Source organism: Saccharomyces kudriavzevii (assembly GCF_947243775.1).
Source record: "Saccharomyces kudriavzevii IFO 1802 strain IFO1802 genome assembly, chromosome: 3".
In the NCBI taxonomy this organism is placed as follows: Eukaryota; Fungi; Ascomycota; class Saccharomycetes; order Saccharomycetales; family Saccharomycetaceae; genus Saccharomyces; species Saccharomyces kudriavzevii.
In genome coordinates this window covers 157,819-183,198 of record NC_079274.1, presented here as the reverse complement: position 1 = coordinate 183,198, position 25,380 = coordinate 157,819, and the positions used below count along the sequence as shown (strand labels likewise).

Genomic DNA, 25,380 nt, shown 5'->3' with positions numbered 1-25,380 from the left:
TAAAGTGTAATTCGTATATGTAACGCTGGCGTCGTACCTTTTGTAGAATAAAGGAATGCTAAACGAGCTGTTCGGACGGTGGGGCATAACTGAAATCAAAGGTCCATTAACTGAACATCAACTCGGAATTTATACATGAATGTTATGAGTCGATAATTGAATTTATATTTAATTCCCTAATGCATTATTATATTCAACGTATTCAGTCGGTGTGTGTTTAACATATCTCTCTTATATAGTATATGATAATCCTGCTTTTTTGCCTTAATTACAAGTACTGGTTATCAACACAATCCACATCCTTTACATATAAATTGCAATTGATGTTAGTTAATGAATCTTTAACTTAACTTGTCCCCGTTTATCAAACATCAGTTTACCATCCTTCATCCTAAACACCAGGGATATGCCACTAGCCATTGAAATGCTTTCAGAGCGAAACTATGGTTATAATGTAAATAATGAGAAGCCTACTTGCTGTAACAGAACCAGACACATTATGAAGCACGTAATAATAAGTGCGTTAAGCCAGTTATAAGATTGCTTAGATATACCGAACCGAATGTATAAATACCTGTACAACTAGTTAAATCTGAAATTCTGCGCTTTCAACTGGTTTTGGGAACATTCCTGATTATTTTGGTATCTATAAGTCTTCCATTAATTTTTTTCAAGAATTCTGGTCCTATAGTGTAGTGGTTATCACTTTCGGTTTTGATCCGGACAACCCCGGTTCGAATCCGGGTAGGACCTTTTTCTCAATTAAAAGCCATATTTTTTCATTGCCTTTTCTTTTTTCTTGTACTGTTCCTAGAAATAGAGAGGTAGTAGTTTTATTGGATTTATGACAACACATCCCTATTAAACACGTGAACTTGCATTGACTTGGTAATTTGGCAAATCAGTGCAGTTTTACAGAAACACAGATTATTTGCCAGTTGTATTGGTAGCAAGGGACTTGAATCTTGCATTCGTTATTGATTCATTCGTATTGATTTTTTCGTATTCAATTTTTTAATCATTTCTCTTCCTGAAGAAGCTTCATTGAGATAAGACTAAGAAAAAACATAAGACTATAGTATAATGGAATACTCTACCATCTCATCTTCGAACTCCATACATAATTTTCAGAGAAAGATTGCTCTTATAGGTGCTAGAAATGTTGGTAAAACAACTTTAACTGTTCGTTTCGTTGAATCGCGGTTCGTTGAGTCCTATTATCCTACTATAGAAAACGAATTTACCAGGATAATTTCTTACAAGAACCACGATTGTACGCTGGAGATTCTTGATACTGCAGGCCAAGATGAAGTCTCATTACTAAGCACGAAATCCTTGATGGGCGTACGAGGTATAATACTGTGTTATAGTATTGTAAATCGTGCAAGCTTTGATGTTATTCCCATTCTTTGGGATAAGCTGGTCGATCAACTGGGTAAAGATAATCTCCCGGTGATACTTGTGGGTACAAAAGTTGACTTGGGAAGAGGTACAAAATGTGAAAAAAGGTGTGTAACGAAAACTGAGGGAGAGAAATTAGCTTCAACAATTGGCAGTCAGGATAAGAGGAACCAAGCGATGTTTATAGAATGTAGTGCCGAACAAGATTATAATGTTGAAGAACTATTTATGCTTCTTTTAAAACAAATGGAACGTGTGGAGGGAACTTTGGGTTTTGATGGTGAAAATAACAATAAATGCAATGTTATGTGAATGATCGCCCTTGTCCCGGTATTTTGGAGATGTCACTGGGTCTGTTAGTAAGAGAAACAATCAGTGCGCTTAGTATATAGTATTATTTCTTCCCTCTCATAAACTCTATTCACTTTTGTACCCTTATAGGAATAGGTTGTGGAATAAAAAAGCATTTCAGAAACTGTAGATGCCTGGTTATTCAAATCCGAGTATACACCAATCATCTAATTCCCCGGAACGTAGTTTTCCAACAGAAGGTTAGGGAGCCTTGTTGTTACTAATGAACTTTTTGGTTGTATCTAAAATGTGCGTTTGCAAGCGGTGATGGCGTTTCTTCTCAGGAAAAGGTATTCTACTGCATTTCTTCAGCGTATGTCGCTGTTGATATTCAAAACATGAATTAACTCCACAGTTGAAGACTGCCAATAGTTAAGATTACCAAATGTTGGTTGTTGCACCAAATATGGAGAATTTAATGGGCATCCTGTTAAATGCAAGAGCAATTTTTTCTATTTGAGACAGCCTTGAGTTTTGCTTGTTAGCCTCAAGAATTATCGTATTGCAATGTCTACAGAAACAACATCTTGATAGAAAAATGTGTAACTGTTACAATGAATACTCATTTACATTTACGAATATTATCTTGAAGTTTTATTTCTTTAATCTAATCTTCCCAAAAGACAGACCCTACCTACACAACGTAAATAACAGAAAAAAAATCATTGAGGAATAAACACATTATTAAAAGACCATTATGTCGAAGCACATTACCAATAAAAGTTCAGCTCAACTGGAGAGAGGATATCTGTCTTCCTCCTGTTAGTTCAAATATATTAAGGCAGAAAGCAATAACAAATAGGAAATCCGGACGATGCCAGGGTGAAAAAAAGAAAAGGGCAAAAGGTTGTAAAAACATGGATATAATATACAGGTTAGCCTGGTAAACTACTATAATATTCATTTGGTTAGGAAGAGAAACATATAAGTCTCTAGAGATGGTGCTTCAAAACGATTTAGAATCATTAGATAACGAGCTGGAAGATCTTAGTGAAGACCCCTTTCGTGATGATTATATAACGACTGAAGACGCTTCAGGGTCGGGCTGGCAATCTACCTGGACTAGAATGAAGTATTGGTTTTATAGAAACAAACTGAAGTGGACTAACAGTCGAATAGTAGTGAACGATTCGAAAGATAACGGGAACAATTCCAATTTTAGAAGGGGTATCCCACTATACGAGCTGGATGCGAATGGTCAACCTATTGACACTGAATACGATGATAATAATGAGTACGCCCTGGGAACAGATTTTCACTCTAGAATACCTTGGAAAATGATATTCCGTCTATTGCTTGGCTCATTAATATTGGCAGTTTTTTTAGCCCTGTTAATCAATATAACAAAATCTAATCAATCCGTGACAGTACTATCACACTTTGGTAACCCTAATTTTGATCCTTACGTAAAATATTTCAATGGTACGCATGAATTTTTCCCCTTGACGATAGTGATTTCACTGGATGGTTTCCATCCATCACTGATATCGAAGAGAAATACGCCATTTTTGCATGACTTATATACATTGAAATATGACGCAGGTATGAATATTACATCCACGCCATTTATGATACCAAGTTTTCCCACGGAAACTTTCCCCAATCATTGGACATTAGTCACTGGGCAATACCCTCTACACCATGGTATAGTCTCCAACGTATTTTGGGATTCTGATCTTGACGAAGAATTTCATCCGGGCGTCCTGGACCCTCGGATATGGAATAATAATATAACGGAGCCTATTTGGCAAACTGTTCAGTCTGCATTTGACGGTGACATGTCATTTAAAGCGGCTGCGCATATGTGGCCTGGTAGTGAGGTGAATTATACCAAGTATAATGAAGAAAAACTGCAACCCAATCATGAGAAGCCTATTGCAAAAGAAAGAACCCCATTTTACTTCGACGAATTCAATGCTAAGGAACCGCTACCAAAAAAGTTATCCAAGATTATGGAGTACGTAGACATGAGCACATTGGCGGAAAGACCACAATTAATTCTCGGTTACGTACCAAACGTAGATGCATTCGGGCACAAACATGGATACCCCGCAGAATCCGAATATTATTACGAGGAATTCACTGAGACCTTAGGGGATGTGGATATGTTTCTACAGCAACTGGTCGAATCTTTGCAAGAAAGAAATATAACGAACTTTACTAATTTGGTCATTGTAAGTGATCATGGTATGAGTAATATCGTGGTTCCCTCGAATGTTATCGTCTGGGAAGATTTACTGGACGAGAAATTGAGGAAGGATTACGTGTCGCATGCATATCTGGAAGGCCCGATGATGGCCATATCGTTAAAGGATTCCGGAAAAATCAACGAAGTTTACCACGAATTAAAGACGTCAATAAATGAAGACAAGTATACAGTTTACGTGAATGGAAACTTCCCCGAAGAATGGAATTTCAATGATAGAAAAAATCATCACATGGCCTCAATCTGGATTGTACCCGAACCCGGGTATGCAGTGATGAAGAAAAATCAGCTAAAGAATACGGAAAAGGGTGACCATGAAGATAAAAACGAAGAAAATGTGTTCACAATTGGGTCACATGGGTACAATAATAGTGCACTCGATATGAGATCGGTATTTATCGGCATGGGGCCATATTTCCCACAGGGATACATTGAACCATTCCAGAATACCGAAATATACAATCTATTGTGCGACATATGCGGCGTCGCGGAGAAGGATAGAAACCCAAATGATGGCAGCGACCTAGTCATGCAGCAACTTCGTGAACCTCAGAGTAGCGAGGAAGTGGTGATTGAAGACGATTTTGAGTACTTGAGTGATAGATTTGGTGAAACTAGCACATATAACGTAATCTGGGGCGGGTACCCTGAAGAGGAAGACAATGACAATGACAATGACAATGACGACAATGACGACTACGAGGACGAGGACGAGGACGAGGATAACACTGAAGAAATAGCCGCCGCGTCGAGTTCGTCATCAACGACAAAACTACCAATGACGACTTCGATACCTCCAGTAACTAGTACCCCACCAGACGAGGCATCGCCGTCATCGAGAAGAACCAGCAGCAGCACACAGGCTAGAGCCACAGCCAGCGCAGCGGGAAATTGGTTTCAAGAGATAATCGGCGACGCGAAGGAGCTCATCGACGATCTAATCGACAGCATTGATGACTTAATCGACTCTAATACGTAAGCAGAACGATGAACTTAAGAGATAAAGGACGCGCTCACAAGGGACCCGAGCAAAAAAAACACTTGCATGCAGGAAGAGACATTTCCGGGAATTTAATTTAACATAAAAATCGCCCACTTCCCACATCTGGATGGCAGTAACATCAATAAGATATACTAAGTAAGAAAAGTAATTACACGAGAAAAAAGAAACAAGCTGAAACCAGGCGTGTGCGCTCCTTCCTAAACGAGGGGCTTCAATTCGTCATTTAGACCTCGAATATTTCTTTCCTTGTTGTGCTTTACTCGAAGGAGAAACGTTGCAACTAAGTAAATTGCGCAAAGAGGCCATATGCCAACCTCAATCCGGGTGGCTAGTCCCGTATCCGCGCTTCTCCCTTATTATTACACGCACACCCATGCCTCCTTGTCGTTAAATTACCGCACCCACACACTCTACCGCGGCCGTTTCTGTGGTCGTCCTTGCATTGGGCGGGAATTCCTTTTTTAGGAAAGCCGGGAATTGGTCGCAATCAGGTAAAACCAAAACAATTTTCGCATTTCCAACAGAGTAAAATCAAAACAATTATGAGGAAAAACAAATAAACAGAAAGCGGAAAGCAGGAAGATGTCAATATAGACTTCTCACTGCGTAATACCAAATTATTTCGATTTTTCCGATAGTAATTTCGCATTTTTTTTTTCCAACTTTAACCTTCCGTGCTTGCCAGCATATAAAGCTTTGAAAGCGATTCATTGTTTTTTCTATAATCTAAGCTTCCCTTTTTCTCTTACAGCGTCTTATCATCTTTTAAAGTTTTCTTGTTATTACCCTTTTCCTAAGATACATATTTCTTCTTTCAATAGTATTTAAAGGAAGAGGCTACTACACACTTTGAAGGGAGAGCGAAACAAGTTTAGTTTTATCACTTTTTTTCTTTCCAACTTCGAATTAATCGTTCAAGCAGATTTTGTCCTTACATTTCCTTTGTTTGTTGTTTCCCCTCCTCCCATTTCAACGCTATTAATCTATTATAAATGACTTTACCAGGTGGTGTTATTCTAGTTTTCATTTTGGTCGGTTTGGCTTGTATCGCCATTATCTCTACGATTATCTACAGAAAGTGGCAAGCTAGACAAAAAGGTTTGGAAAGATTTTAAGTAAGGCGAAAATACGTCTTTATTTTTGTCCTTTTCTTTGTTTATATCCATTCTTTAACATGAATTAGACTACTACGTGTGTGTGATACCCTTCTTTACCTTCTTTCTGCCTTTTTATCTCCAACTATGCCCCTTTTTATTTGTCTCGTCCGTTCGCTCTAATGAAGGAATGAACGTTGCTACTACTTGATGTGCGTGCTCAAGTTGAATTGTGCCTTTTTTGTTTCTGTTGTTATAGTATATGAACTGATACGAGTGTGTGTTTTCGTATTTAGATAGTTTCCATGAAGTTCCAATATTGTGCATTTTCCTTCTATCGCTATTATTTTTTCCCGTTCTTAACAATGTGTGTGATTGTTAAGTCTGGTTTATGATCTCTTAGGTAACTCATATGTGTGTAAAATTGAGTTTTCTCGTGATTTCATATTTAGAAAGTACATAGTAGCATAATTGAATAAGTGTACGATGTTTTCATTTTTAGAAAATATAAGTAATGAATAAAATAAAAAGTACAATTTCCTACAGAATTTAGATATGTGCGCATGCACGATCTTTACGGTTATGATTTACTCTTCCTTATCTTGCTTTTTCAGTTTTTTCGAATCCTCGCAGGGAAATATACATATCTCAGTTTAAATGAGGCTCGAAATATCGCAGCCATAATAATAAAAAGGAGCAGGTAATGCAAGGGATGTTTCGCGCTTGCTGCCCGATAAAGAGTGGTAGGTTTTACTCGTCACTGACCGTTAAATCACTGTACGAGCAAGTGCACCGTGCCCGCCATGATTCTATTTCAATTCATGGATGGATCAAGTCGATAAGGATATTGAAGCGTGTAGCGTTCTTAGACCTGCAAGACGGGACTTCAGTCAACCCTTTAAGAATAGTAGTCCCACTAACAACTACTGACGATGCACAGTTCTTGAAAAATTTGAAAACTGGCCAAACTTTATCCGTTTCTAATGCTGTTTGGCAAGATACCCCCAATAGAGAACAGCCTTTTGAGCTGCAAATCAAAAGGCCCATCGATTCGATCCAACTGATAGGCCCCGTTTCAGAAAACTATCCATTACAAAAGAAATTTCAGACTTTGCCGTACTTAAGAACTTTACCTACATTAAAATATAGGACCTCTTATTTGAGCGCGATTTTGAGATTACGATCATTCGTAGAATTACAGTTCATGCTTTACTTCCAGAAGAATCATTTCACCAAAGTCTCGCCACCAATATTAACTTCAAACGACTGTGAAGGTGCCGGTGAGTTGTTTCAAGTTTCCACAAATCAGTCGTCGACCGCATCTTCATATTTTGGAAAGCCGACTTATTTGACTGTATCTACTCAATTGCACTTAGAAATCTTGGCTTTATCACTGTCCAGATGCTGGACGCTATCCCCTTGCTTCCGAGCTGAAAGAAGTGATACTCCAAGACATCTCTCAGAGTTTTGGATGCTTGAAGTAGAAATGTGTTTTGTGAATAGTATCCAAGAGTTAACATCGTTTGTAGAGACTACAATGAAGCACGTAATCAATGCATGTGTGGATAACCAAGAAGAACTTTTGCCGAAGCAATTTGTCTCTTTGCAAGAAGATGAAGCTTCATCAAGACCATCGCTAGATCAGGAGAAACAACAAATAAAGTCGCGATGGCAAAGTCTAGTAAATGAGGAATGGCAAACTATAACCTACACGCAGGCCATCGAAATTCTCAAAAAGCACCACAATCAGGATTTGCATTTTCAGTACGAACCAGAATGGGGTCAACCTTTGCAGACTGAACATGAAAAATTTTTAGCCGGCGAGTATTTCAAATCGCCAGTTTTCGTTACTGACTATCCACGTGTCTGCAAAGCGTTCTATATGAAACAGAATTCTACTCCCAATGACACTGTGGCATGCTTCGATTTACTTGTTCCGGGAATGGGCGAAATTATCGGTGGAAGTTTAAGAGAAGATGATTATGACAAGTTATGTAAAGAAATGAAAGAGCGCGGTATGAATGAATCTGGTGAACTGGATTGGTACCTTTCCTTGAGAAAAGAGGGCAGTGCACCACATGGTGGGTTTGGACTAGGCTTTGAGAGATTTATCTCATACTTATACGGCAACCACAATATAAGGGATGCTATTCCTTTCCATAGAACATCTACGGGATCCATAAATTTTTGATATTCTGTTCTTTTTTTTTTCCAACTTCCATGTTTTCACTATTTGTTCATCTCTCCATATTCCCTTAAAGATGTAATTATTATTTAAGATCATTGTATATACAGAAATATAGCATCTCTCCCTTATATTAAGGATTTCAATTCAATACTGTTCCGACAGATCTCATCTTAGCATGACACATTCCGCTCTTTCAAAATCTCGGATATGAAAAAAAGGCAAATACAGGAGAGGAAAGAGGTCTACTATTTACATGAATACCATGAAATGGTTCTTATTCGCAACACTTGAGGATTAGATCCGTAAATGAAATGGCGAATCAAGGAGTTGTTCAGATAAGCATACGAATATACAAATATAAGAAATATGGCACGTCAAAAGCTTACCTTTAAACAACAAATGGATGGGTTCCCCTGGGTCCAACTGATGGTTGTGTCCTTAGTTAGGTTCAGTGAACCAATTGCCTTTTCTTCATTATTTCCATATGTTTTTTTCATGGTTAAAGATTTCAAAATTGCTCCCAATGATGCCCAAGTGTCTAAGTATTCAGGTTACCTGTCTTCATCGTTCGCGTTATGTCAAGTCATATCTGCATACCATTGGGGCAGATTCTCTGAGGCGCATGGCAGAAAGATAACTTTGACTTGTGGGCTTATAGGAACATCTATATCATTATTGATATTGGGGTTTTCACACAATTTTTATCAGGCTTTGGTTGCCAGAAGTTTAATGGGATTACTAAACGGCAATGTCGGAGTTATCAGAACCATCATTGGTGAAATTGCCACTGAAAGAAAACATCAGGCTTTGGCCTTCAGTACTATGCCATTACTATTTCAATTCGGTGCTGTTATCGGGCCCATGATTGGAGGGTTTCTTGTATTCAGAGATGGAACAATAAATGAAGTGCCGTCATGGTTCCCTGACTTCGCCAAAAAAATAATTAAATCATATCCGTACGCTTTGCCTAACGTAGTTGTATGTGTATTCTTAATGTTTGGCTTACTTAATGCAACCTTATTTCTGGAGGAAACACACCCTGTTTTCAAAAATAGGAAAGATTATGGCTTAGAAGTTGGTGACTTTATTAAAAAAAATATACTTGGCATACAACCTAAAAGAAGACCTTGGCAAAAATGCACTCATGGTGGTTCGGAGAATATTGATCATGGAGACGAAGAAATAAACGCCAATGAAGTGCGAGTCCATGACGAGAATGAAAATGCTCCGTTATTAGACACTGTTAACGACAGTGACGCTGAAAGTGTGCAATCCGTTGAGCCTATTTTAACAAGAAGACAATCTGTAGGACTGATTAGGACATATTCCCTTCATGAACCAACTGATGCTCTGCATGCTGATACTGACACAGCTTCAGATGGTTGTAAAGAAAGCAGTATTTTTCATCATGTTTTCCATACGAAAGTGTTTTATCCTATATCAGTGAACTTCATTATGGCTTTACATTTGATTGTCTATAATGAATTTCTGCCTGTCTTCTTGGCTTATGATTTAACTGTGGATCCGGAAAATCCGAAGAAGTTAGCTTCCAAATTTCCCTGGAAAATTTCGGGTGGTATAGGTTATGAGCCAGAACAGACTGGTACTCTTTTGTCGACAACTGGTATATTTGGTTGTCTTGTGGTCATATTTATTCTTCCCGTTATTGATCGTAAATTCGACTGTTTAACAATTTTCAGATCATTAGTCAAGTTGTATCCTATTATGTATATTATGGTCCCATACGTTGTCTTTTTACAAGGCGAACGGATTCCCAGCTGGTGTACTGTAGTATATTTGTACATAATCACAGGGATAAAGACGTTTTGCGGCGCCTTAACATCCCCGCAAATTATGTTGTTGATTCACAACTCGAGCCCTTTGGGTTGCAGGTCGGTCATTAATGGTGCCACTATCAGTATTTCTGCCTCTGCTCGATTCATAGGTCCTTTGGTTTGGGGTTATATTATGTCTTGGTCCCAGCAAAATGATGTTGCTTGGGTCAGTTGGTGGTCGTTGAGTCTTTTCTGCATGGTGGCACTTTATCAAAGTTATAAGATAGCCCCAATTGATGACGATGAAAACGCGGATAATCAACAAGACCGTGGAAGCACTAATAATCCTCGAACCAAAACTTCTAATTCAAGATTGGGTCGCCGCTCCAGTTTGAGTAGCTTGAGTAATTAACGCTGTACTAGATGAAAAAGTTTCGCAAAGCTTCGACATAAGGCGAGGAATATTTTTAGCGAAGATTTCCTCCGCTAACCTCTCATATTCACCGTAATAAGTAGCAGAAACTTTACACTTCTGCAATGAAAAAATTTACTTCAAGACTTGAGTGCTCAATTTTCCTTCTTCTGCTGAGAAAGGTTCCCGAATTATTATATACTTCATGTAAACATTAATTCTCGAATATAATTATATAATTTTATTCACCAGTTTAGCTCACCTAAAAAATGATGCTTACTGTCTTTAGCTAAAGGCCATTCTCCATCAATTAGCCTACTCCCTTCAAGCCATACAAACAAGTATCTGGCAGGGAATGAATAAGCAAGCTAGCCCGACATCCTACTTCAACGCCATGTCATGAGCTGCTTAAAGTAGAAAAGGAAAGCTCGGATAGAATGCTATTACAGTTAAACGCTTTCAGTACTGTGTCAGAGAACGTGTACCGAAAGTAAGTGGTATGTCCCCCGTAGGAGGGTCATTCATCATTTTTGCCGCCCCATAATATCTCTCAGCTCTTAACTTCAAGTTGTGGGCGCAATGCCATCCCCGAATCGCATTACCAGAAACGGCTACCGCCTGCCAAAAGGGATGAGAACTCACTGTACTATTCTTACAACATAAGATCAAATCCATATTGGACTACTTTCCTTGCATCTCCCTGCGCGATTTTTGCCTTTTTACAGATCCTCTAGAATTTTCTAATAGATTGCGCCGTAGGGGAAATTCTCTCGGAAGGCAAAAAAACGCATCGAAAGCTTGATTGGTAAGAACACTTGGCATGGCTAAATTAAGCAAAGCCATGTCACGATCCCGATCCCGATACTGATCCATTGTGTTGCATATGCATGTCTAGGTGGGTATCATGGTTAACTTACTTTTGTTTTTTTCATTATTCCTTTCTTCTTCAACAAGAATAAGATTTTCTAGCACCTCATCGAAAAAAGTTTGGCTCTCACTCATTGGCTGAAGGTTCTCCCTCCATTCTTAACAAGGCAGGTTGCTTGTTCTATTTCTTGCCTGATCCGTGTATGTGTTACAGCCGACAAACATATATAAGCGCGAGGAACCTCACAGATTATCGGGACTTGGCGACTCTTATTTCGTCTTCACTTATACTTTCTATAGTATGACATACAATAACAAATAATTACTAAATTATTATTGCTTCGCAAGTTTACAAAAACAAAACAACAAGCTCAAAAAATTTAATAACTTCAGTTTCAAAAACAACAAATATCAGATGAACAGTACGCTTTCAAGCTTTTTAAATCGTAACGAAGCGTTAGGGCTAAACCCTCCGCATGGGCTGGATATGCATATCACCAAGAGAGGTTCAGATTGGTTGTGGGCCGTGTTTGCAGTCTTTGCCTTTATTTTGTTATGTTACATTGTAATGTTTTTTATTACGGAGAATAAGGGTTCCAGGTTGACTAGATATGCTCTAGCTCCTGCATTGTTAATCGCCTTTTTCGAATTTTTCGCTTTCTTCACCTATGCCTCTGATTTAGGTTGGACTGGCGTTCAAGCTGAATTCAACCATGTCAAGGTTGACAAGTCCATTACTGGTGAAGTTCCCGGTGTCAGACAAATCTTTTACTCGAAGTATATCGCATGGTTCTTGTCATGGCCATGTCTTTTGTTTTTAATCGAATTAACAGCCAGTACCACTGGTGAGACTACCGATATCTCGGCTTTGGATATGATACACTCTCTACTAGTGCAAATAGTAGGTACTCTATTCTGGGTTGTTTCATTATTGGTTGGTGCATTAATCAAGTCCACCTATAAGTGGGGTTACTACACCATCGGTGCCATTGCCATGTTAGTTACCCAAGGTATATTGTGCCAACGTCAGTACTTCAATTTGAAGACTAGAGGGCTCAACGCGATTATGTTATGTACCAGTCTAGTGATTGTTTGGTTGTACTTTATCTGTTGGGGTCTAAGTGACGGTGGTAACCGTATTCAACCAGATGGCGAGGCTATCTTTTACGGTGTTTTAGATTTATGTATATTTGCCATCTACCCATGCTACTTGGTAATCGCAGTTAACCGTGCCGGTAAATTGCCCAAATTCTCTTTGACAGGAAGATTCTCTCATCATCATGCTGCAGACGATGTAGAAAATGCTGCTCCAGAAACAAAGGAAGCCATTCCAGAAAGTCCAAGAGCATCTGGAGAGACTGCTATTCACACGGCAGGACATGACTCTGATCAAGTAGGTGAAGACACTGTTTAGAACAACATGAAAATACTTTTGTCCTTTTTTTCGGTTTAATTCATTGAAAACAGCAAAATCTTCCATTTAATGCCACTAACGAAACTTAATACTTAATAATCCTTATTTATATTTTCTTCATGAAATACGTAAACAAACACATCATATATACATTCCCAATAACTGATAATTTTTATGTCGTTTTGTAATGAAAAATTCTCTTTGAAGGTATGATATTATTACTTCTTCGCTTTCATAGCCAGAATATAGGCAGTATCGACCATCCCCCCAGCGTGTCAAAAATGAGCGTATTTGACCATGGCACCATCAGTCATTCGGAAGCACATAAAAATAATAATTGGACAAGGCCACATGAAGAAAAGAAAGCCTTCTATACATGTATTATAATTACTCTATTACATCACTCTCTTATATGCGAGTCTTTATCATGTGGCATGCATATGGTAACGTGCTGGATGAGATAGGAATTAGTAAATGTTTATCCAAGCTTCTATCTACCATTATATGCAGCTATTTAGTGAGCCTTGTTGCTTTCTAGAAGTCCATCTGCAATGAAGCAAAGTTCAATTTCTTGAATCTTGAGTTCCCAAATATCGAACCTTTCTACTTTTTTACCTCTTTTTTTAAACCATCCAGCATTTTCTTCATTTTTTCCAAATTGCTCCTTTGTGTTGCAGGGTTGATAATACCGTCGTGTCTTTCAGTACCCTCTACCAGGTCGAATAACTCGCATATGTTCTCTCTTTGAGATAGCAATTGGAACGCTGTCAGGTTTTTCAGAGTTACATTATTGTAAGTTCTTTCGGGATTAATCAGACCAGTTGAATTGTTCTGCGACATAGGGAATTTTGATATGTTTTGCTATCAATGACATGTCTTTTATCTTAAACCACAATTTTTTGTATTCAACCTGCTTTTATTACTATAATTGCGTGCTGAATTTTTTTCTTCCTTTGAAAAAAATGTTTCCCGGAGTGCATGCATGCATGAGCTCCATCATATAAGTGCAGTAGCATTATTAACAGGAAATAAAAGGCTTCGAACAACCTCGGCAGGCGTAGGAAGCACCATGAACATGCTAAAATTGTCGGATTTCATTGGAAATACTCTGGTAGTTTCTCTTGCGGAAGATCGTATTTTAATTGGAAGCTTAGTTGCTGTGGACGCTCAGATGAATTTGCTATTGGATCACGCTGAAGAACGTATCGGCTCCAGGAGCCGAATGATGGGCTTGGTCAGTGTGCCCAGGCATTCTGTACAATCCATAAAGGTCACTAAACCTGTTATGCAAGAGCTCACCGCAAAAAGGGTTGAATTGATGGCGAATATTGTTTAGCGCATATGGTTCTAACAGTTTCCATAGTGACAAATGTTTGCAAAAATGGTCAAGCATCTGAAGATATATAAACGACCAATGAAGTAAAGTAAACCTAGATAATGTTCTGTATTAGCACCCGTTTTAACACAATTGCACCACCAATAATAATACTAGTAGCATACAAAGACAAATAATGAGCTCCACCACTGATAAGCTAATACAAAAACACGCTTCCCTCTTCAAAAAAGCTACCGAGCATAAGTTCACTAATGAACTGTGTTCAGGTACTTTGAAGGATCGTAGTTTGTACATCTATTTAACACAGGATCTTCTTTTTTTTGAAACATCTTTGAGATTAATTTGTAAGACAACTTCTTTAGCACCAACCACACATGCCCTGATTACCTTGGCCAAAAAGATTGGCTTTTTTTCTAACGACGAAAATTCTTACTTTCACGATTGTTTAGAGTTATTGGCGCCTTCGCTTACTGAGGCAGAAAGGGCCAAGTTCGATCACAAGGCAATCCCCGCTGTTGATACTTTTCTGAAGTTAATAGAAGATTTGACAAAGGACAACTCAGTCACATGGGCATCCTTAATAACTGACTTATGGATTTCTGAAGAAGCCTATTGGACATGGGCTCGTGATACTCCAAGAGCTCCAGGCCTTCACTGGAAGTATCAGAAATGGATTGATTTACATGATGGTGAACACTTTCAAACTTGGTGCGAATTTTTGAAGGCTGAGGTTGATAAATTCTCTGTTGAAGAAGTCGAGGGCATATTTGTCAAGGTCTTACAACTAGAAGTAGATTTTTTTGACAGCTGTTACAACGCTTAATCTCAAATGATATGTAGATACTTTATCCATATATATGCAAACAAATACAGTAAAGGACAAAACCTGACGTAATTATTGTGATAAACTTTTGTAAATCTCATCTATATCGTATTGCAAGCCGGATTGTGAAAGGTAAATTTTAAGCCTATCCAAGAAGGTAACTCCATTCCAAGTTCTATTAATAGGATCGTATCTGGGTATCCCAATTTGTTCAATGATTGCGCTTGCCGCAATGTTTCCACAAATGCTGGCGGTAGCTAGACTTTTCGTTAGAGCATAAGCAATCGCAAACCCTCCAAGGAATGAATTTCCTCCACCAGTAGGATCAAGTACTTTGGATTGATTTATGAAATGATACGCTGGGAAATGATCGTAGACCCGCCTACCATCGAGCTCCTCACTTATCGAGATACTTCCGAGGGAGCCGCATCTTAGAACGCACATATTTTTTTTATTCATGAATTCATCGAAATTATGTGCTAATGTGAGACATTCTTCTAGACTAGTTGGTTCTTTGCCGTGCAAGCCAAATAAGCGACTTGATTCCTCAGCATTTGGCGATAATATAACTATAACGTCCTCTCTTTGCATCACACTTTCGATATCATTTTGATGGTCAAAATCACAAAGATCTGGGAAGGGCTCCCAAATTATTACCGGTTTTATCCTCTTTTCACTTCTAACCTGCAGCAAAGCGTCAATAATCTCTGAACACCTAGACCCAGAACACAATAAGTGGAAAGCATGGATTTCCTCGATGGTTTCTCTTCCAAACGTAGCTACCCAGTCACCAACGTCAATCTGCTTCTTTGGTGTTAAAAACTTGAACTTTCTTAAATCGTTATCTCCTTCGTAATAGTTCAATCCCTTGGTCGTTAATCTATAAAAATCGTCCCGAAATCTTGCGTCTGTTCCCCAAGATTTTATCTCCCTTGTGATCTCTTCTGGGAAGTCAGAGCCTCTGTCTACTATCCATTTCAAGCCTTTGGAGATCGCGTTACTTGGTGATACTATACATGCTCCCAACATGGCGAAAGTTCCACCACCTCCTGGAACATTCTTATAGTAAATATTGTACTTACTATGTTCGATGTCATCGATGATAAACATACCATTGGTGATAATTAGGTTTTTCATGTCTATAGGATTCTTTTCATTCATCATTATTATTTATCTTTATTTCTTCAAATATAGTGAATTTCTTGAATCGGCTGTGAGCTTTTTCTCCCATATACAACCAACTAAATGATGACAAAACAAGTCAAAGAAAGTTGAACATGTCTTTATGAAATGTGTTCATTTTGATTTCGTAGTTGGCCACCTGCCTGTGGTTGAGTCTTTCATTTGTTAGAGGAAGGTTTCGGGAATTTCAAAATAGGAAAAGCAAGATATTTGGAACAATGGAAACACAATCGCATATTCGGAGGTAGTAAAACAAAGTGGCGAAAGCGCCAGCCATCATCAAGTCTGCGAGGTGATATATAATGGTTAAAATTATAGAGGCAAATATATCTGTAAAAATTCCAAGAGAAACATTTCTGGTTTCCCCCATCAATGACGAATTCAAACCTACAGCAGTTGCCGGTTTTAAGCCCTCGAGTTATCTTTATTTAGTCTTTAAGACGCTTTAGAACTATTTAATAGTCTCCGACATGCTTTTCAGATATTCAAACAGTTATTGAGTATTACTGCGAGTCCTTTTCCATTCTAATCATTCGATTAAGCAAGTTGGCATATTCGGTCCAGAGTTCAAGTTAATCGTTTTTGGTGTTTAGGAGACCATTTTAACTCCGCTTTGCTATTTCATTTTCTGGTCAGCATTAGCTGCATATGGGAATATTGTCTGTTGCATATACTATCAATTATTCATATGTTCTTCGATTACAATTTGTCCTCATGATCGACATGTGACCTTAAGATCAAGGCTATGACATTGTTTAATGATATATAACCCAATCAAATGGGCCTGGAATGACGGAAGCTCTAAATACTCTTTACCACGACCGAAAAAAAATCCAATTGAATGGTATATATCTGGAATCATGCATCTATCCAAAAACTTACATCCCATTTAGATTTGAGAGGTTAACATAACATTGATCTTTTTTGACCAATTTTTTTGAAGAAAAAACAACCAATACTACTAATTATCAATAGTTCCGATCAAATAGAAATTTTGATTGTAGTTAATGGTCTTTAGAATATTGCATGTAGTTAGATCAATTGCTGTTCAAACTGTTGTATCTCAAAATGAGATACCTCAGCATTACTAGATTTATCAACCTAGAGATAAAACATGTATGAAACACGTACGAAACAATAGTTCCAAAACAGACAAGATTGAGTATACTAGGCAGCCTACTTGCCTAAGATGAACCAAACCAACCAAACGTATAAATACCTGAACAATTAGTTTAGATCCGAGATTCCGCGCTTCCACCCTTTAGTTAGATTCAGATCTTATATAGATTATATAGGATAAGTAACATTCTGTGAATCACGTTAATAATAAGTCTGACAACAAGTTACTCTCCTAAACGAATTTAGGATTGTCAAGACATCCGGTATTACCCGAGCCCGTAATACAACACAAACATCTTAAAGAGCCTTGTTGGCGCAATCGGTAGCGCGTATGACTCTTAATCATAAGGTTAGGGGTTCGAGCCCCCTACAGGGCTTTTCTTTTTTATTACTATTTCACATAGTCGATTATATGAGAGAAATGTATATGGTGTATTAACCGAGTATCTGTCGACAGTTGAAATAACAACGGTCTCTAAATGCAAGTATTCTGGAAAATGGAAGTTGTGCTCGAAATTTTTAGTTGCCTGACTCCTGAATTAATCACTGTAATATCTCACGCATTTGCGGCTTGAATCACTCTTGTTATACTGTGGCTGAGCGTCATTCTTATTATTGAGTGTGTAAATCTTGAGATAATTGTGGGATTCCAATTTGGTATAAGACAATAACGTTGGGTATAACATGTTGAAACAATAATCAACTACCTACCAATTATTAGTACGACAGATCGATACATTCAACCATGTAACTAGAAGATTATCATATACGGTGTTAAGAAGATGATGAAAATTATCAGACCAGTAGAACAAGATTCATACTATCATCACCTTGTTCATCTTTTCCCTATTAATCCTTGTGCTATATGTATGTTTTCTAAATAATTATCGAGGTGTCAAGTTCAGGGTATATCAGCATCGGGATATTGCTTCCTCCAGTATTCACGCTGCGCCTGTTTTTCTGCTTCTGCTGCTTTGAGGTAATAAGCTTCTAAGATTGGGTCAGCACTGAAACTATAAGATTTTGTTACCTCATTCGAAGGCTCGGTTGCTGGTGCGTCTGACTGTGTATTTTCAATGTCGTTGGCGGAAGAACTTGAATTTGCGTCTGGTTTTTTCCCTTTGATAAGGCGTCTAAAGAAGCCATAGCAGCTTTTATCGCTATAAAAATAGTACGGAGTATTCCATAGTTCATTATCAAACAAATATTGGTTCATATTATACGTGATTATTCTCCATTCCTTCCCCTTCACCGCTGGCTTACGTGTGATAACCTCCAACAAAAGCTTAATTTCGAACTCCTCATCAGAGACTCTATCAGTGAATGTACCCAGCACAAACATTGAAATAGAAAAAAAAAGAATTAACAGACCAAATACAACATTACAAAGGACGATATTATGGAAAAGAACGATCGTTAAAATTGATATCACCAATGCTAGAAAGCAAACGATCGTTGGTCTATAGTGTGCCATTTCGTAAAAAACATAATATAGGTATGAGTTAAAAGTATCTTTTGGAAGAGTGATGTTCTCCCCGATTAAAGAAGCGTTGGGTTCGCTCAATATATCTGATTTGACATTGTCATTGCGTAAATGTGACTGCATGTTCGATAGGAATTTGTCTTTAACTAAGGAAGTATAGTAGCGGGTGGATCGAAGTGTCGTGAACCGCTCAAATTCCGCTGCGAAGTTGTTTGTCTTTTAAGACTGAATCGGTAATACTCGCAGTTTTTGAAGTTATTCGGATGTTATTGAAGCATCTTTAAATCCTTTTATTTCTTTGGGTTGAATCCATGGTTGTACCTTTTTTAATCTGTCCATAGCCCGAACGAAATACAAGGCGCATATCTAGCATATGCTACTGCCACCTAACCATCTGATTTGGAGGCAATATCATCAATCAAGCCCTTATATGGCTATGCCAGAGATAGCGGCTGATTATCTAGATGGTATAGGGGTTTTGTCTAGAAGAGTTCCAAGCAGCATCCTGTTGCCAACTGCCCACTAAAAGAGGACCGGTAAAATCATACATAGACAAAGGGTTCTTTTGTAGAATTGTTGATCTTTCCTTGTGGTTTCCTATATCCCATGAGCGGAATTTCTAGTATACCCCATATACATGGTGTTATCAACCTTATCGAAAGTGTAATCCCAACAATCATCAGATTATCAGCAAACATAGCAATATAGTCGTCGCACATATTGAATAAAAGTCATCCTCTAGAAAAGCATGGAGTACTGTACTGATGTTTCCGTGTGTACTTGTATGAGAACATCTCCCCGCTTCTTCTGTTGTATTGCGGGCTCGAGTAATACCAGGGTAATTTAGCAATCCTGTCGATAACAGAGAAGTAACTTGTTTGCTAAACTAATTATCACGGTAATTCATGGGATAATACTTATCTATATCTAGTGTATAAGATCTAGTTTATACCTAAAGGTGGAAGCGCAGAATCTCGGATCTAACTAGTTGTTCAGGTACTTATACGATCAAGATACTACATCTAAAGGATCTTGTCGTTTGCTGAACCTATTCATTATTAGGTGTTTCATAGTGTGTCTGTTTCAGGTTTGTTTCATAGATGGTTCCGTTACGTCCATTATGACGTACTATTGTGTAGTTGCGCTATCATAGTTGGTGTAGCACACCATGAGATGTAACAAACCCAAGATATCGAGCGCCGTGGCGCAGTGGAAGCGCGCAGGGCTCATAACCCTGATGTCCTCGGATCGAAACCGAGCGGCGCTATAACCTTCTTTTTTCAGTATACTTAATAGTATAGTGAGTTTTATTTTTTCAACTTTGAACATTCTTAATAAGGCATCTTACAAGCATTTAGAGCTTTCGTTTGGTAAATTATTAGGTATAAAACGATAAATTCTTAATTTTTTTACTCTTCTTTTGACTTTGAGCGCACAGATGGCTCCATTTATACCTATAGAAGCAAATCGCTTTCTCCTATGGACTGTGAGTTTTCAAGAATCTGCGGTACACACAGGCTTGAGGAGGAGCTTTATTCAAATTCGCAGACTCTCAAGCGTAATGTTATAATTATTCTAATCCCTGTTAAATCTTTCCATGGTTGGGGCGATCAGTATATGTAAAAGTGCCCAAAAAGTATTGAAACAATTCTCAACTGTTTTCCATCGACTGCTGGCACGACAGACAATTAAGATTGCCAATGTTGTTGCCAGAGTATTACCATAAACATACGACAAGGTATTGAACAAGAATACAAACATTTACAACGTCATTGTCATCAAAAATGGAATCCCAGCAGTTGTCAAAAAGTCTCAAAAATGCACAGTAAAGGATATGTTAATACCCCTGAAAATGTTCTTTCTTTTATGCTCAGTATACTCAAACCTCTTAGTACCACTTTAAGACTCTATACAGTAAACCAGAGGCTAAAATCCACAGAGGGCGTCCCTTTTTTAGTAAGGTCCAAAGTCTTTTGTCATCGCCAAGGATTGGCGCTCCCTTCCTCTGGACCCTGATTATGACGGCGCGCTTTCTGTGCCTGTGGGTAAGGGTTCTGTCGCCGTATTGTGTAGATACTTCAGCCTTTGTACGCGACACAAACGTACACTTCTTACTATCATAATGCAGGTACAACAGCCTCGTAAAGCGATTTTCCTCTTACATCAGAATTTGTTTGCGTCTCTGAATAGCAACTGCCAAGCTCGATACACAAAGCTATAAAACAAACTACTTCATCTCTTTAGAGACCTACTCAAGCTTAGATTCTGTTTAGCTACCGACAATGGTGTAGTTGAACCGGGATTGTATTGCTGTTATATTACTATCGCTTTGTCTATAATTGCTTAGCTAAAGAATTGAATACTTGATTTTCGCTGGCATGCGCTGTAATGATTATGATAACTCCGGCAGTTCTTCCTTTAGTAGAGTAGTGAGAAAATCAGATGCGGAGGAAAATTTGTTGCAACATAAGGAAATCGGTAGCTGTAAACTAAACGGCAAGAGAAAAGCTTATACAGAACGTGGAAAGGTATACGTAAGCTGTTCATTTATTGAGGTATCTCTTTCTGAAATAGAAATCGATATCAGAAGAAAAATTGAGAATGCAGAGCAATTGAGAGACATAACTAGGAATATTCTCAGAAGTAAAACCTGTTCTTTACATGAGATTGTTTCGTCAAAAAATGGTGTAACTAGTGCTTGCAACTTTGAGAAAGTTTCCCCTAGCTCTGAGGTGAAGGATACCGGAAGTGACTGCAGTCATGCACAGGTAAGTGATGGGTCCACCAGTTTCACGAAAAGGTGCAGTAAAAAGACTGCGAGTCGCCCTAAAAGGGAAAAAAGGCAGACAATTCTTCCAAGTGGTGAGATAAAGAAATGTGCCAAATGTAAAGACACCTGGACTATTCAATGGCGAAGCGGTCCTGATCATAACAGGGAACTTTGTAGCCCATGTGGACTCGCCTATGGCAAAAGACTGAAGAAGGAAGATAATGAGAAAAAACGACAAGAAATGGATGAGAAAAAAAGAGGAGGTTCCTCGATATGAAGAATTTCCTCTCTTAGCGTAGACGTTCCACTTGTACTTTTTCTTCCATTTTCTTTCTTATGTTCTCAAAAATATAAAAGTATCAACATTCATAATTTTTCATATGATGAAGGATTTTTTTCAATCAGCGAAATTCGACCATCGAAATGTAACTGTCGTCTATTATTGCCCGAAATATTTCCTTTTGATTCCTCAGGCCTAAATCTTTTGGAGAAGAGAGACTTCCCTGAAACTGTAACAATCGCTAGAGTTGTCACTTTAACTTCAATAAGGTTAACTTGCTTCTCAGTAGTAAGTTATATCTAATTTTCGCGAACATGGTAGTGAAATTTTGTTGCGACGATATATCACAGTGCGGAGTGTTCTATTCCGTTCGAATATACTCTGAGATACATATTTAGAATTAGCAAGCAAGGCTTTATTTGCAATCCCTGCATGCGCGTTTGGTGCTTTTTTTTCATTATGTAACACCCATAATTCGGGTAAGCGATGGTAACAAAAAAATTGCAACAATAGGTGGTCCTCAATTCACTTTTCGACTCAGTAAGTCATAATCTCTTCAATTTAATTTTACCTTTTCAAAGCCGAGCCTCTCGAGAAATAAGTATCCGAAACTAAAAAGGTTAATCATCGCTACTTATGCTGACCATTAATGGGAAGATCATTCCCATAATCCATACCATTTGCGCATTCTCCGCCTTTTTCGCTGCTTTGGTCACTGGATATTCGTTTCATTTCCATAAAATTGTTACTAATGCTCATTATACGTATCCAGATGAGTGGTTTCCCAGTGTGTCAGCTACTATTGGGGACCGTTATCCGGAACGCTCTATTTTCCAAATTTTAATAGCTTTGACTGCTTTTCCAAGATTTTTATTGTTATTAGGTCACTATTATCTCAACCAATCCAAAATATGCCTCCTGGTCGGAGTGCTCCGGACGGTTTCTTGCGGTGGTTGGGTATACATAACAAGTACAGATGATCATGACATTCACGATATTTTTATGATCACATATATTCTCTTAACGCTACCATGGGATATAATGATTACTCGCTATTCGAGTCCCTTAACTTCGAAGAACAAAGGGTTGACCGCTACAATCTTTTTCACAACACTATTTCCAATGATTTACTGGTACATTCAGCACTCAGTCCAACAAAGGGCTGGCGCCTATTCCATCTATGCGTATTTTGAATGGTCTCTGATCCTTTTAGATATTGCATTTGATGCATTTGCATATGCTGATTTCAAGAAGATAGATATTGTTCTCGCTTTCAATGAGAAACCTGGTAATACGAGCTTTTTCCAGATTAAAGACTCTAGCGCTATTGTGCATGGCGAAAAGGAGAGCTCAGAATTGCAAAAAATTCGTGCTGGAAAGGAAGTTGAGAAGAAAATAAATGTCGCGTTAAATGCAACACACTCATATTTCAAATTTGATTCTTTCTTTTACCTATTAACAAACGTTTTCAATGGGTTTCTTTTCTGGTCCAATGCCACCTCCCTATTGTGTAGTGTTTGGCATTTCCCACTTTGGTATATGGGAATATCGGGTTACGAAACTGCAATGTTTGGCTTACTGGGGCCCATTCTCTTATACCTGCCATTTGTCTCTGAAGCTTTTACTCAATATGGTGTACTTTTAGGAGGTACCATTGCCATTGGCGCCTATATTGTTCAAATGCCAGAATTACGATTGATTTCTGTAGCTGTAGGGACTTCCATTACCGTCGCCGCGTTTGTACAAAACCTAAGATATATTACAGACGAAAAGACCAGCGTATCGTTCGCCGTCACTTGGCTATTAGGTCTTGTTGCATCTGTGATCTTAAAAATGGGGTTCTATACCAATAATCCAACCTGGGTCATCCTGGATGAGCGTAATGGTGGCTATAATAAGACATCTCTTATCCTTACCGTTTTTTTTGGTATGTTATCGCCTTATGTTAATTCAGTCAATTTCCAAGGAAAGAGAAACACACAAGTAAGATCTGTTTCGTTTGCTGGCAAACTGTTTTTAGCTGTTGGTTTTGGTTCACTATTGTTCGGTATTCATCAGTTGTTAACGGACTCCTCCACTACCATTTATTGGGCATGGGAAGGTTACAATGACTCACATGGGCCATTGTCTTGGCCATGGAGTTCCTTAACGTGTACGGTCATGCTGTTTGCTGTCGTAGGCTCAGTGAAGTTTATCGGTAAACCGTTAGTTCCATGCTTATTATTAGTCTTATCTACTGCTGTGCTTTCTACTAGGAGTATTACACAATGGCCCAAATACATTTCCGGTGGTTTATTATATGCCATCGCTATGCTTTGGTTAGTTCCTTCGTACTTTTCTGCATTAGGCCAAATACAAAGCATATGGGTTTATGTCGTTTCATTTGCCGTTTATCTCATATTTGTCTTGGCCAATGTTTGGGTAGTTGCGTATGCGTTTGTTCCAATGGGTTGGCTACTTAGAGAAAAAATTGGGACTGTCCTTGCTCTTTCCTCAACATTCATCATTCTTGGTGTTCTGATCAGCAAAAATCTCAACGTGCAGTTGGAGACTATGAGTAAAAAATTTTACACCTACATTTCTTTCTTTGCTGTAGTTCTACTAACATTGACAGCCAAATTGACGTACGATATCAGACCTACCGGGATTCCTCAACCTTATCATCCAGACTCTCAGTTAATTACGGCTGGTATTTGGACCATCCATTTCGGTCTCGACAATGATATGTGGGCATCTGAAGATAGAATGATCAACCTAATTGAAGAAATGGAGGTGGATGTTATAGGCTTATTAGAAACAGATACACAAAGAATCATCATGGGTAACAGGGATTTGACCAATAAACTAGCTCATGATTTGAATATGTATGCTGACTTTGGACCAGGTCCGAACAAACATACATGGGGCTGTGTTCTTCTTTCCAAATTTCCTATCGTAAATTCTACACATCATCTATTGCCCTCTCCAGTTGGGGAACTTGCACCAGCCATTCATGCTACGCTTCAAACATATAATGACACATTGGTTGATGTCTTTGTCTTCCACAGTGGGCAAGAGGAAGATGAAGAGGATAGAAGATTGCAAAGCAACTATATGGCTAAACTTATGGGTAACTCAACCCGCCCAGCTATTCTACTCAGCTACCTAGTTGTTGACCCAGGTGAAGGCAACTACAATACCTTCGTTAGTGAAACTTCCGGAATGCATGACATTGACCCTACTGACGATGACAGATGGTGTGAATATATCTTATATAAGAACTTAAGAAGAACAGGTTACGCAAGGGTCGCAAGAGGCACAATCACAGATACTGAGCTGCAGGTTGGTAAATTTCAGGTCTTGAATGAACAAGCGTTGGCCAAAAGCACAAGTTCCATTTATGAATATGATCATGTCGATGAATCAGATAATGAAGACATGAAATTTCCCGATAAATTTTTGGGCGAAGGTGACAGAGGTCACTTTTATCATGTTTTTGATAAGCCGCGTTATTACCCATAAGGAGAGATAGGGCAGGTTTATAAGTTTCATTTGCTGTAGGGCAAGGTTGGTAAGGTTATTAATTATTCATCCTCATCACTATTGAATTTTTGCTTTTCGGAGACAATTACAGCTTTTTCATTCGTGCTTCTAGACAGCGTTTTTATATTTTTGTGAGAATTTATAACATCTTAAA

General features: G+C 38.4%; 13 protein-coding genes and 3 non-coding genes across 16 annotated transcripts; 13 read left to right on the top strand and 3 right to left on the bottom strand.

The window, feature by feature from the left end:
• Positions 1 to 681: 681 nt before the first annotated feature.
• Skdi_3.trna8Q lies at positions 682 to 753 on the top strand. The gene has a single exon. It is a non-coding gene; the product is annotated as a tRNA-Gln (tRNA).
• Positions 754 to 1,083: 330 nt separating this feature from the next.
• On the top strand, positions 1,084 to 1,713 carry RHB1 (putative GTPase RHB1; the record flags this gene model as incomplete). The annotated part of the gene is made up of 1 exon (XM_056232059.1): positions 1,084 to 1,713. One exon carries the CDS (start codon positions 1,084 to 1,086, stop codon positions 1,711 to 1,713), a length of 630 nt encoding a protein of 209 aa, XP_056086376.1.
• Positions 1,714 to 2,690: 977 nt separating this feature from the next.
• NPP1 (nucleotide diphosphatase/phosphodiesterase NPP1) lies at positions 2,691 to 4,937 on the top strand (the record flags this gene model as incomplete). The annotated part of the gene is made up of 1 exon (XM_056232058.1): positions 2,691 to 4,937. The coding sequence occupies one exon, from the start codon at positions 2,691 to 2,693 to the stop codon at positions 4,935 to 4,937; it is 2,247 nt and encodes a 748-aa protein (XP_056086375.1).
• Positions 4,938 to 5,953: 1,016 nt separating this feature from the next.
• On the top strand, positions 5,954 to 6,076 carry PMP1 (proteolipid ATPase; the record flags this gene model as incomplete). The annotated part of the gene is made up of 1 exon (XM_056232057.1): positions 5,954 to 6,076. One exon carries the CDS (start codon positions 5,954 to 5,956, stop codon positions 6,074 to 6,076), a length of 123 nt encoding a protein of 40 aa, XP_056086374.1.
• A 691-nt stretch (positions 6,077 to 6,767) lies between these two features.
• SLM5 (asparagine--tRNA ligase SLM5) lies at positions 6,768 to 8,246 on the top strand (the record flags this gene model as incomplete). The annotated part of the gene is made up of 1 exon (XM_056232056.1): positions 6,768 to 8,246. One exon carries the CDS (start codon positions 6,768 to 6,770, stop codon positions 8,244 to 8,246), a length of 1,479 nt encoding a protein of 492 aa, XP_056086373.1.
• A 363-nt stretch (positions 8,247 to 8,609) lies between these two features.
• SKDI03G0890 (uncharacterized protein) lies at positions 8,610 to 10,430 on the top strand (the record flags this gene model as incomplete). The annotated part of the gene is made up of 1 exon (XM_056232055.1): positions 8,610 to 10,430. One exon carries the CDS (start codon positions 8,610 to 8,612, stop codon positions 10,428 to 10,430), a length of 1,821 nt encoding a protein of 606 aa, XP_056086372.1.
• A 1,282-nt stretch (positions 10,431 to 11,712) lies between these two features.
• Positions 11,713 to 12,711, top strand: HSP30 (Hsp30p; the record flags this gene model as incomplete). The annotated part of the gene is made up of 1 exon (XM_056232054.1): positions 11,713 to 12,711. One exon carries the CDS (start codon positions 11,713 to 11,715, stop codon positions 12,709 to 12,711), a length of 999 nt encoding a protein of 332 aa, XP_056086371.1.
• Positions 12,712 to 13,314: 603 nt separating this feature from the next.
• On the bottom strand, positions 13,315 to 13,551 carry HTL1 (Htl1p; the record flags this gene model as incomplete). Its single annotated transcript, XM_056232053.1, has 1 exon — positions 13,315 to 13,551. The coding sequence occupies one exon, from the start codon at positions 13,549 to 13,551 to the stop codon at positions 13,315 to 13,317; it is 237 nt and encodes a 78-aa protein (XP_056086370.1).
• Positions 13,552 to 13,780: 229 nt separating this feature from the next.
• MAK31 (Mak31p) lies at positions 13,781 to 14,047 on the top strand (the record flags this gene model as incomplete). The annotated part of the gene is made up of 1 exon (XM_056232048.1): positions 13,781 to 14,047. One exon carries the CDS (start codon positions 13,781 to 13,783, stop codon positions 14,045 to 14,047), a length of 267 nt encoding a protein of 88 aa, XP_056086369.1.
• A 175-nt stretch (positions 14,048 to 14,222) lies between these two features.
• Positions 14,223 to 14,870, top strand: PET18 (Pet18p; the record flags this gene model as incomplete). The annotated part of the gene is made up of 1 exon (XM_056232036.1): positions 14,223 to 14,870. One exon carries the CDS (start codon positions 14,223 to 14,225, stop codon positions 14,868 to 14,870), a length of 648 nt encoding a protein of 215 aa, XP_056086368.1.
• Positions 14,871 to 14,942: 72 nt separating this feature from the next.
• Positions 14,943 to 16,034, bottom strand: MAK32 (Mak32p; the record flags this gene model as incomplete). The annotated part of the gene is made up of 1 exon (XM_056232025.1): positions 14,943 to 16,034. The coding sequence occupies one exon, from the start codon at positions 16,032 to 16,034 to the stop codon at positions 14,943 to 14,945; it is 1,092 nt and encodes a 363-aa protein (XP_056086367.1).
• A 1,441-nt stretch (positions 16,035 to 17,475) lies between these two features.
• Positions 17,476 to 17,548, top strand: Skdi_3.trna7K. The gene has a single exon. It is a non-coding gene; the product is annotated as a tRNA-Lys (tRNA).
• Positions 17,549 to 18,072: 524 nt separating this feature from the next.
• SKDI03G0830 (DUP/COS family protein) lies at positions 18,073 to 18,777 on the bottom strand (the record flags this gene model as incomplete). The annotated part of the gene is made up of 1 exon (XM_056232014.1): positions 18,073 to 18,777. One exon carries the CDS (start codon positions 18,775 to 18,777, stop codon positions 18,073 to 18,075), a length of 705 nt encoding a protein of 234 aa, XP_056086366.1.
• Positions 18,778 to 19,849: 1,072 nt separating this feature from the next.
• Skdi_3.trna6 lies at positions 19,850 to 19,921 on the top strand. The gene has a single exon. It is a non-coding gene; the product is annotated as a tRNA-Met (tRNA).
• A 1,111-nt stretch (positions 19,922 to 21,032) lies between these two features.
• On the top strand, positions 21,033 to 21,701 carry SRD1 (Srd1p; the record flags this gene model as incomplete). The annotated part of the gene is made up of 1 exon (XM_056232003.1): positions 21,033 to 21,701. The coding sequence occupies one exon, from the start codon at positions 21,033 to 21,035 to the stop codon at positions 21,699 to 21,701; it is 669 nt and encodes a 222-aa protein (XP_056086365.1).
• Positions 21,702 to 22,340: 639 nt separating this feature from the next.
• CWH43 (Cwh43p) lies at positions 22,341 to 25,205 on the top strand (the record flags this gene model as incomplete). Its single annotated transcript, XM_056231992.1, has 1 exon — positions 22,341 to 25,205. One exon carries the CDS (start codon positions 22,341 to 22,343, stop codon positions 25,203 to 25,205), a length of 2,865 nt encoding a protein of 954 aa, XP_056086364.1.
• Positions 25,206 to 25,380: the final 175 nt, after the last annotated feature.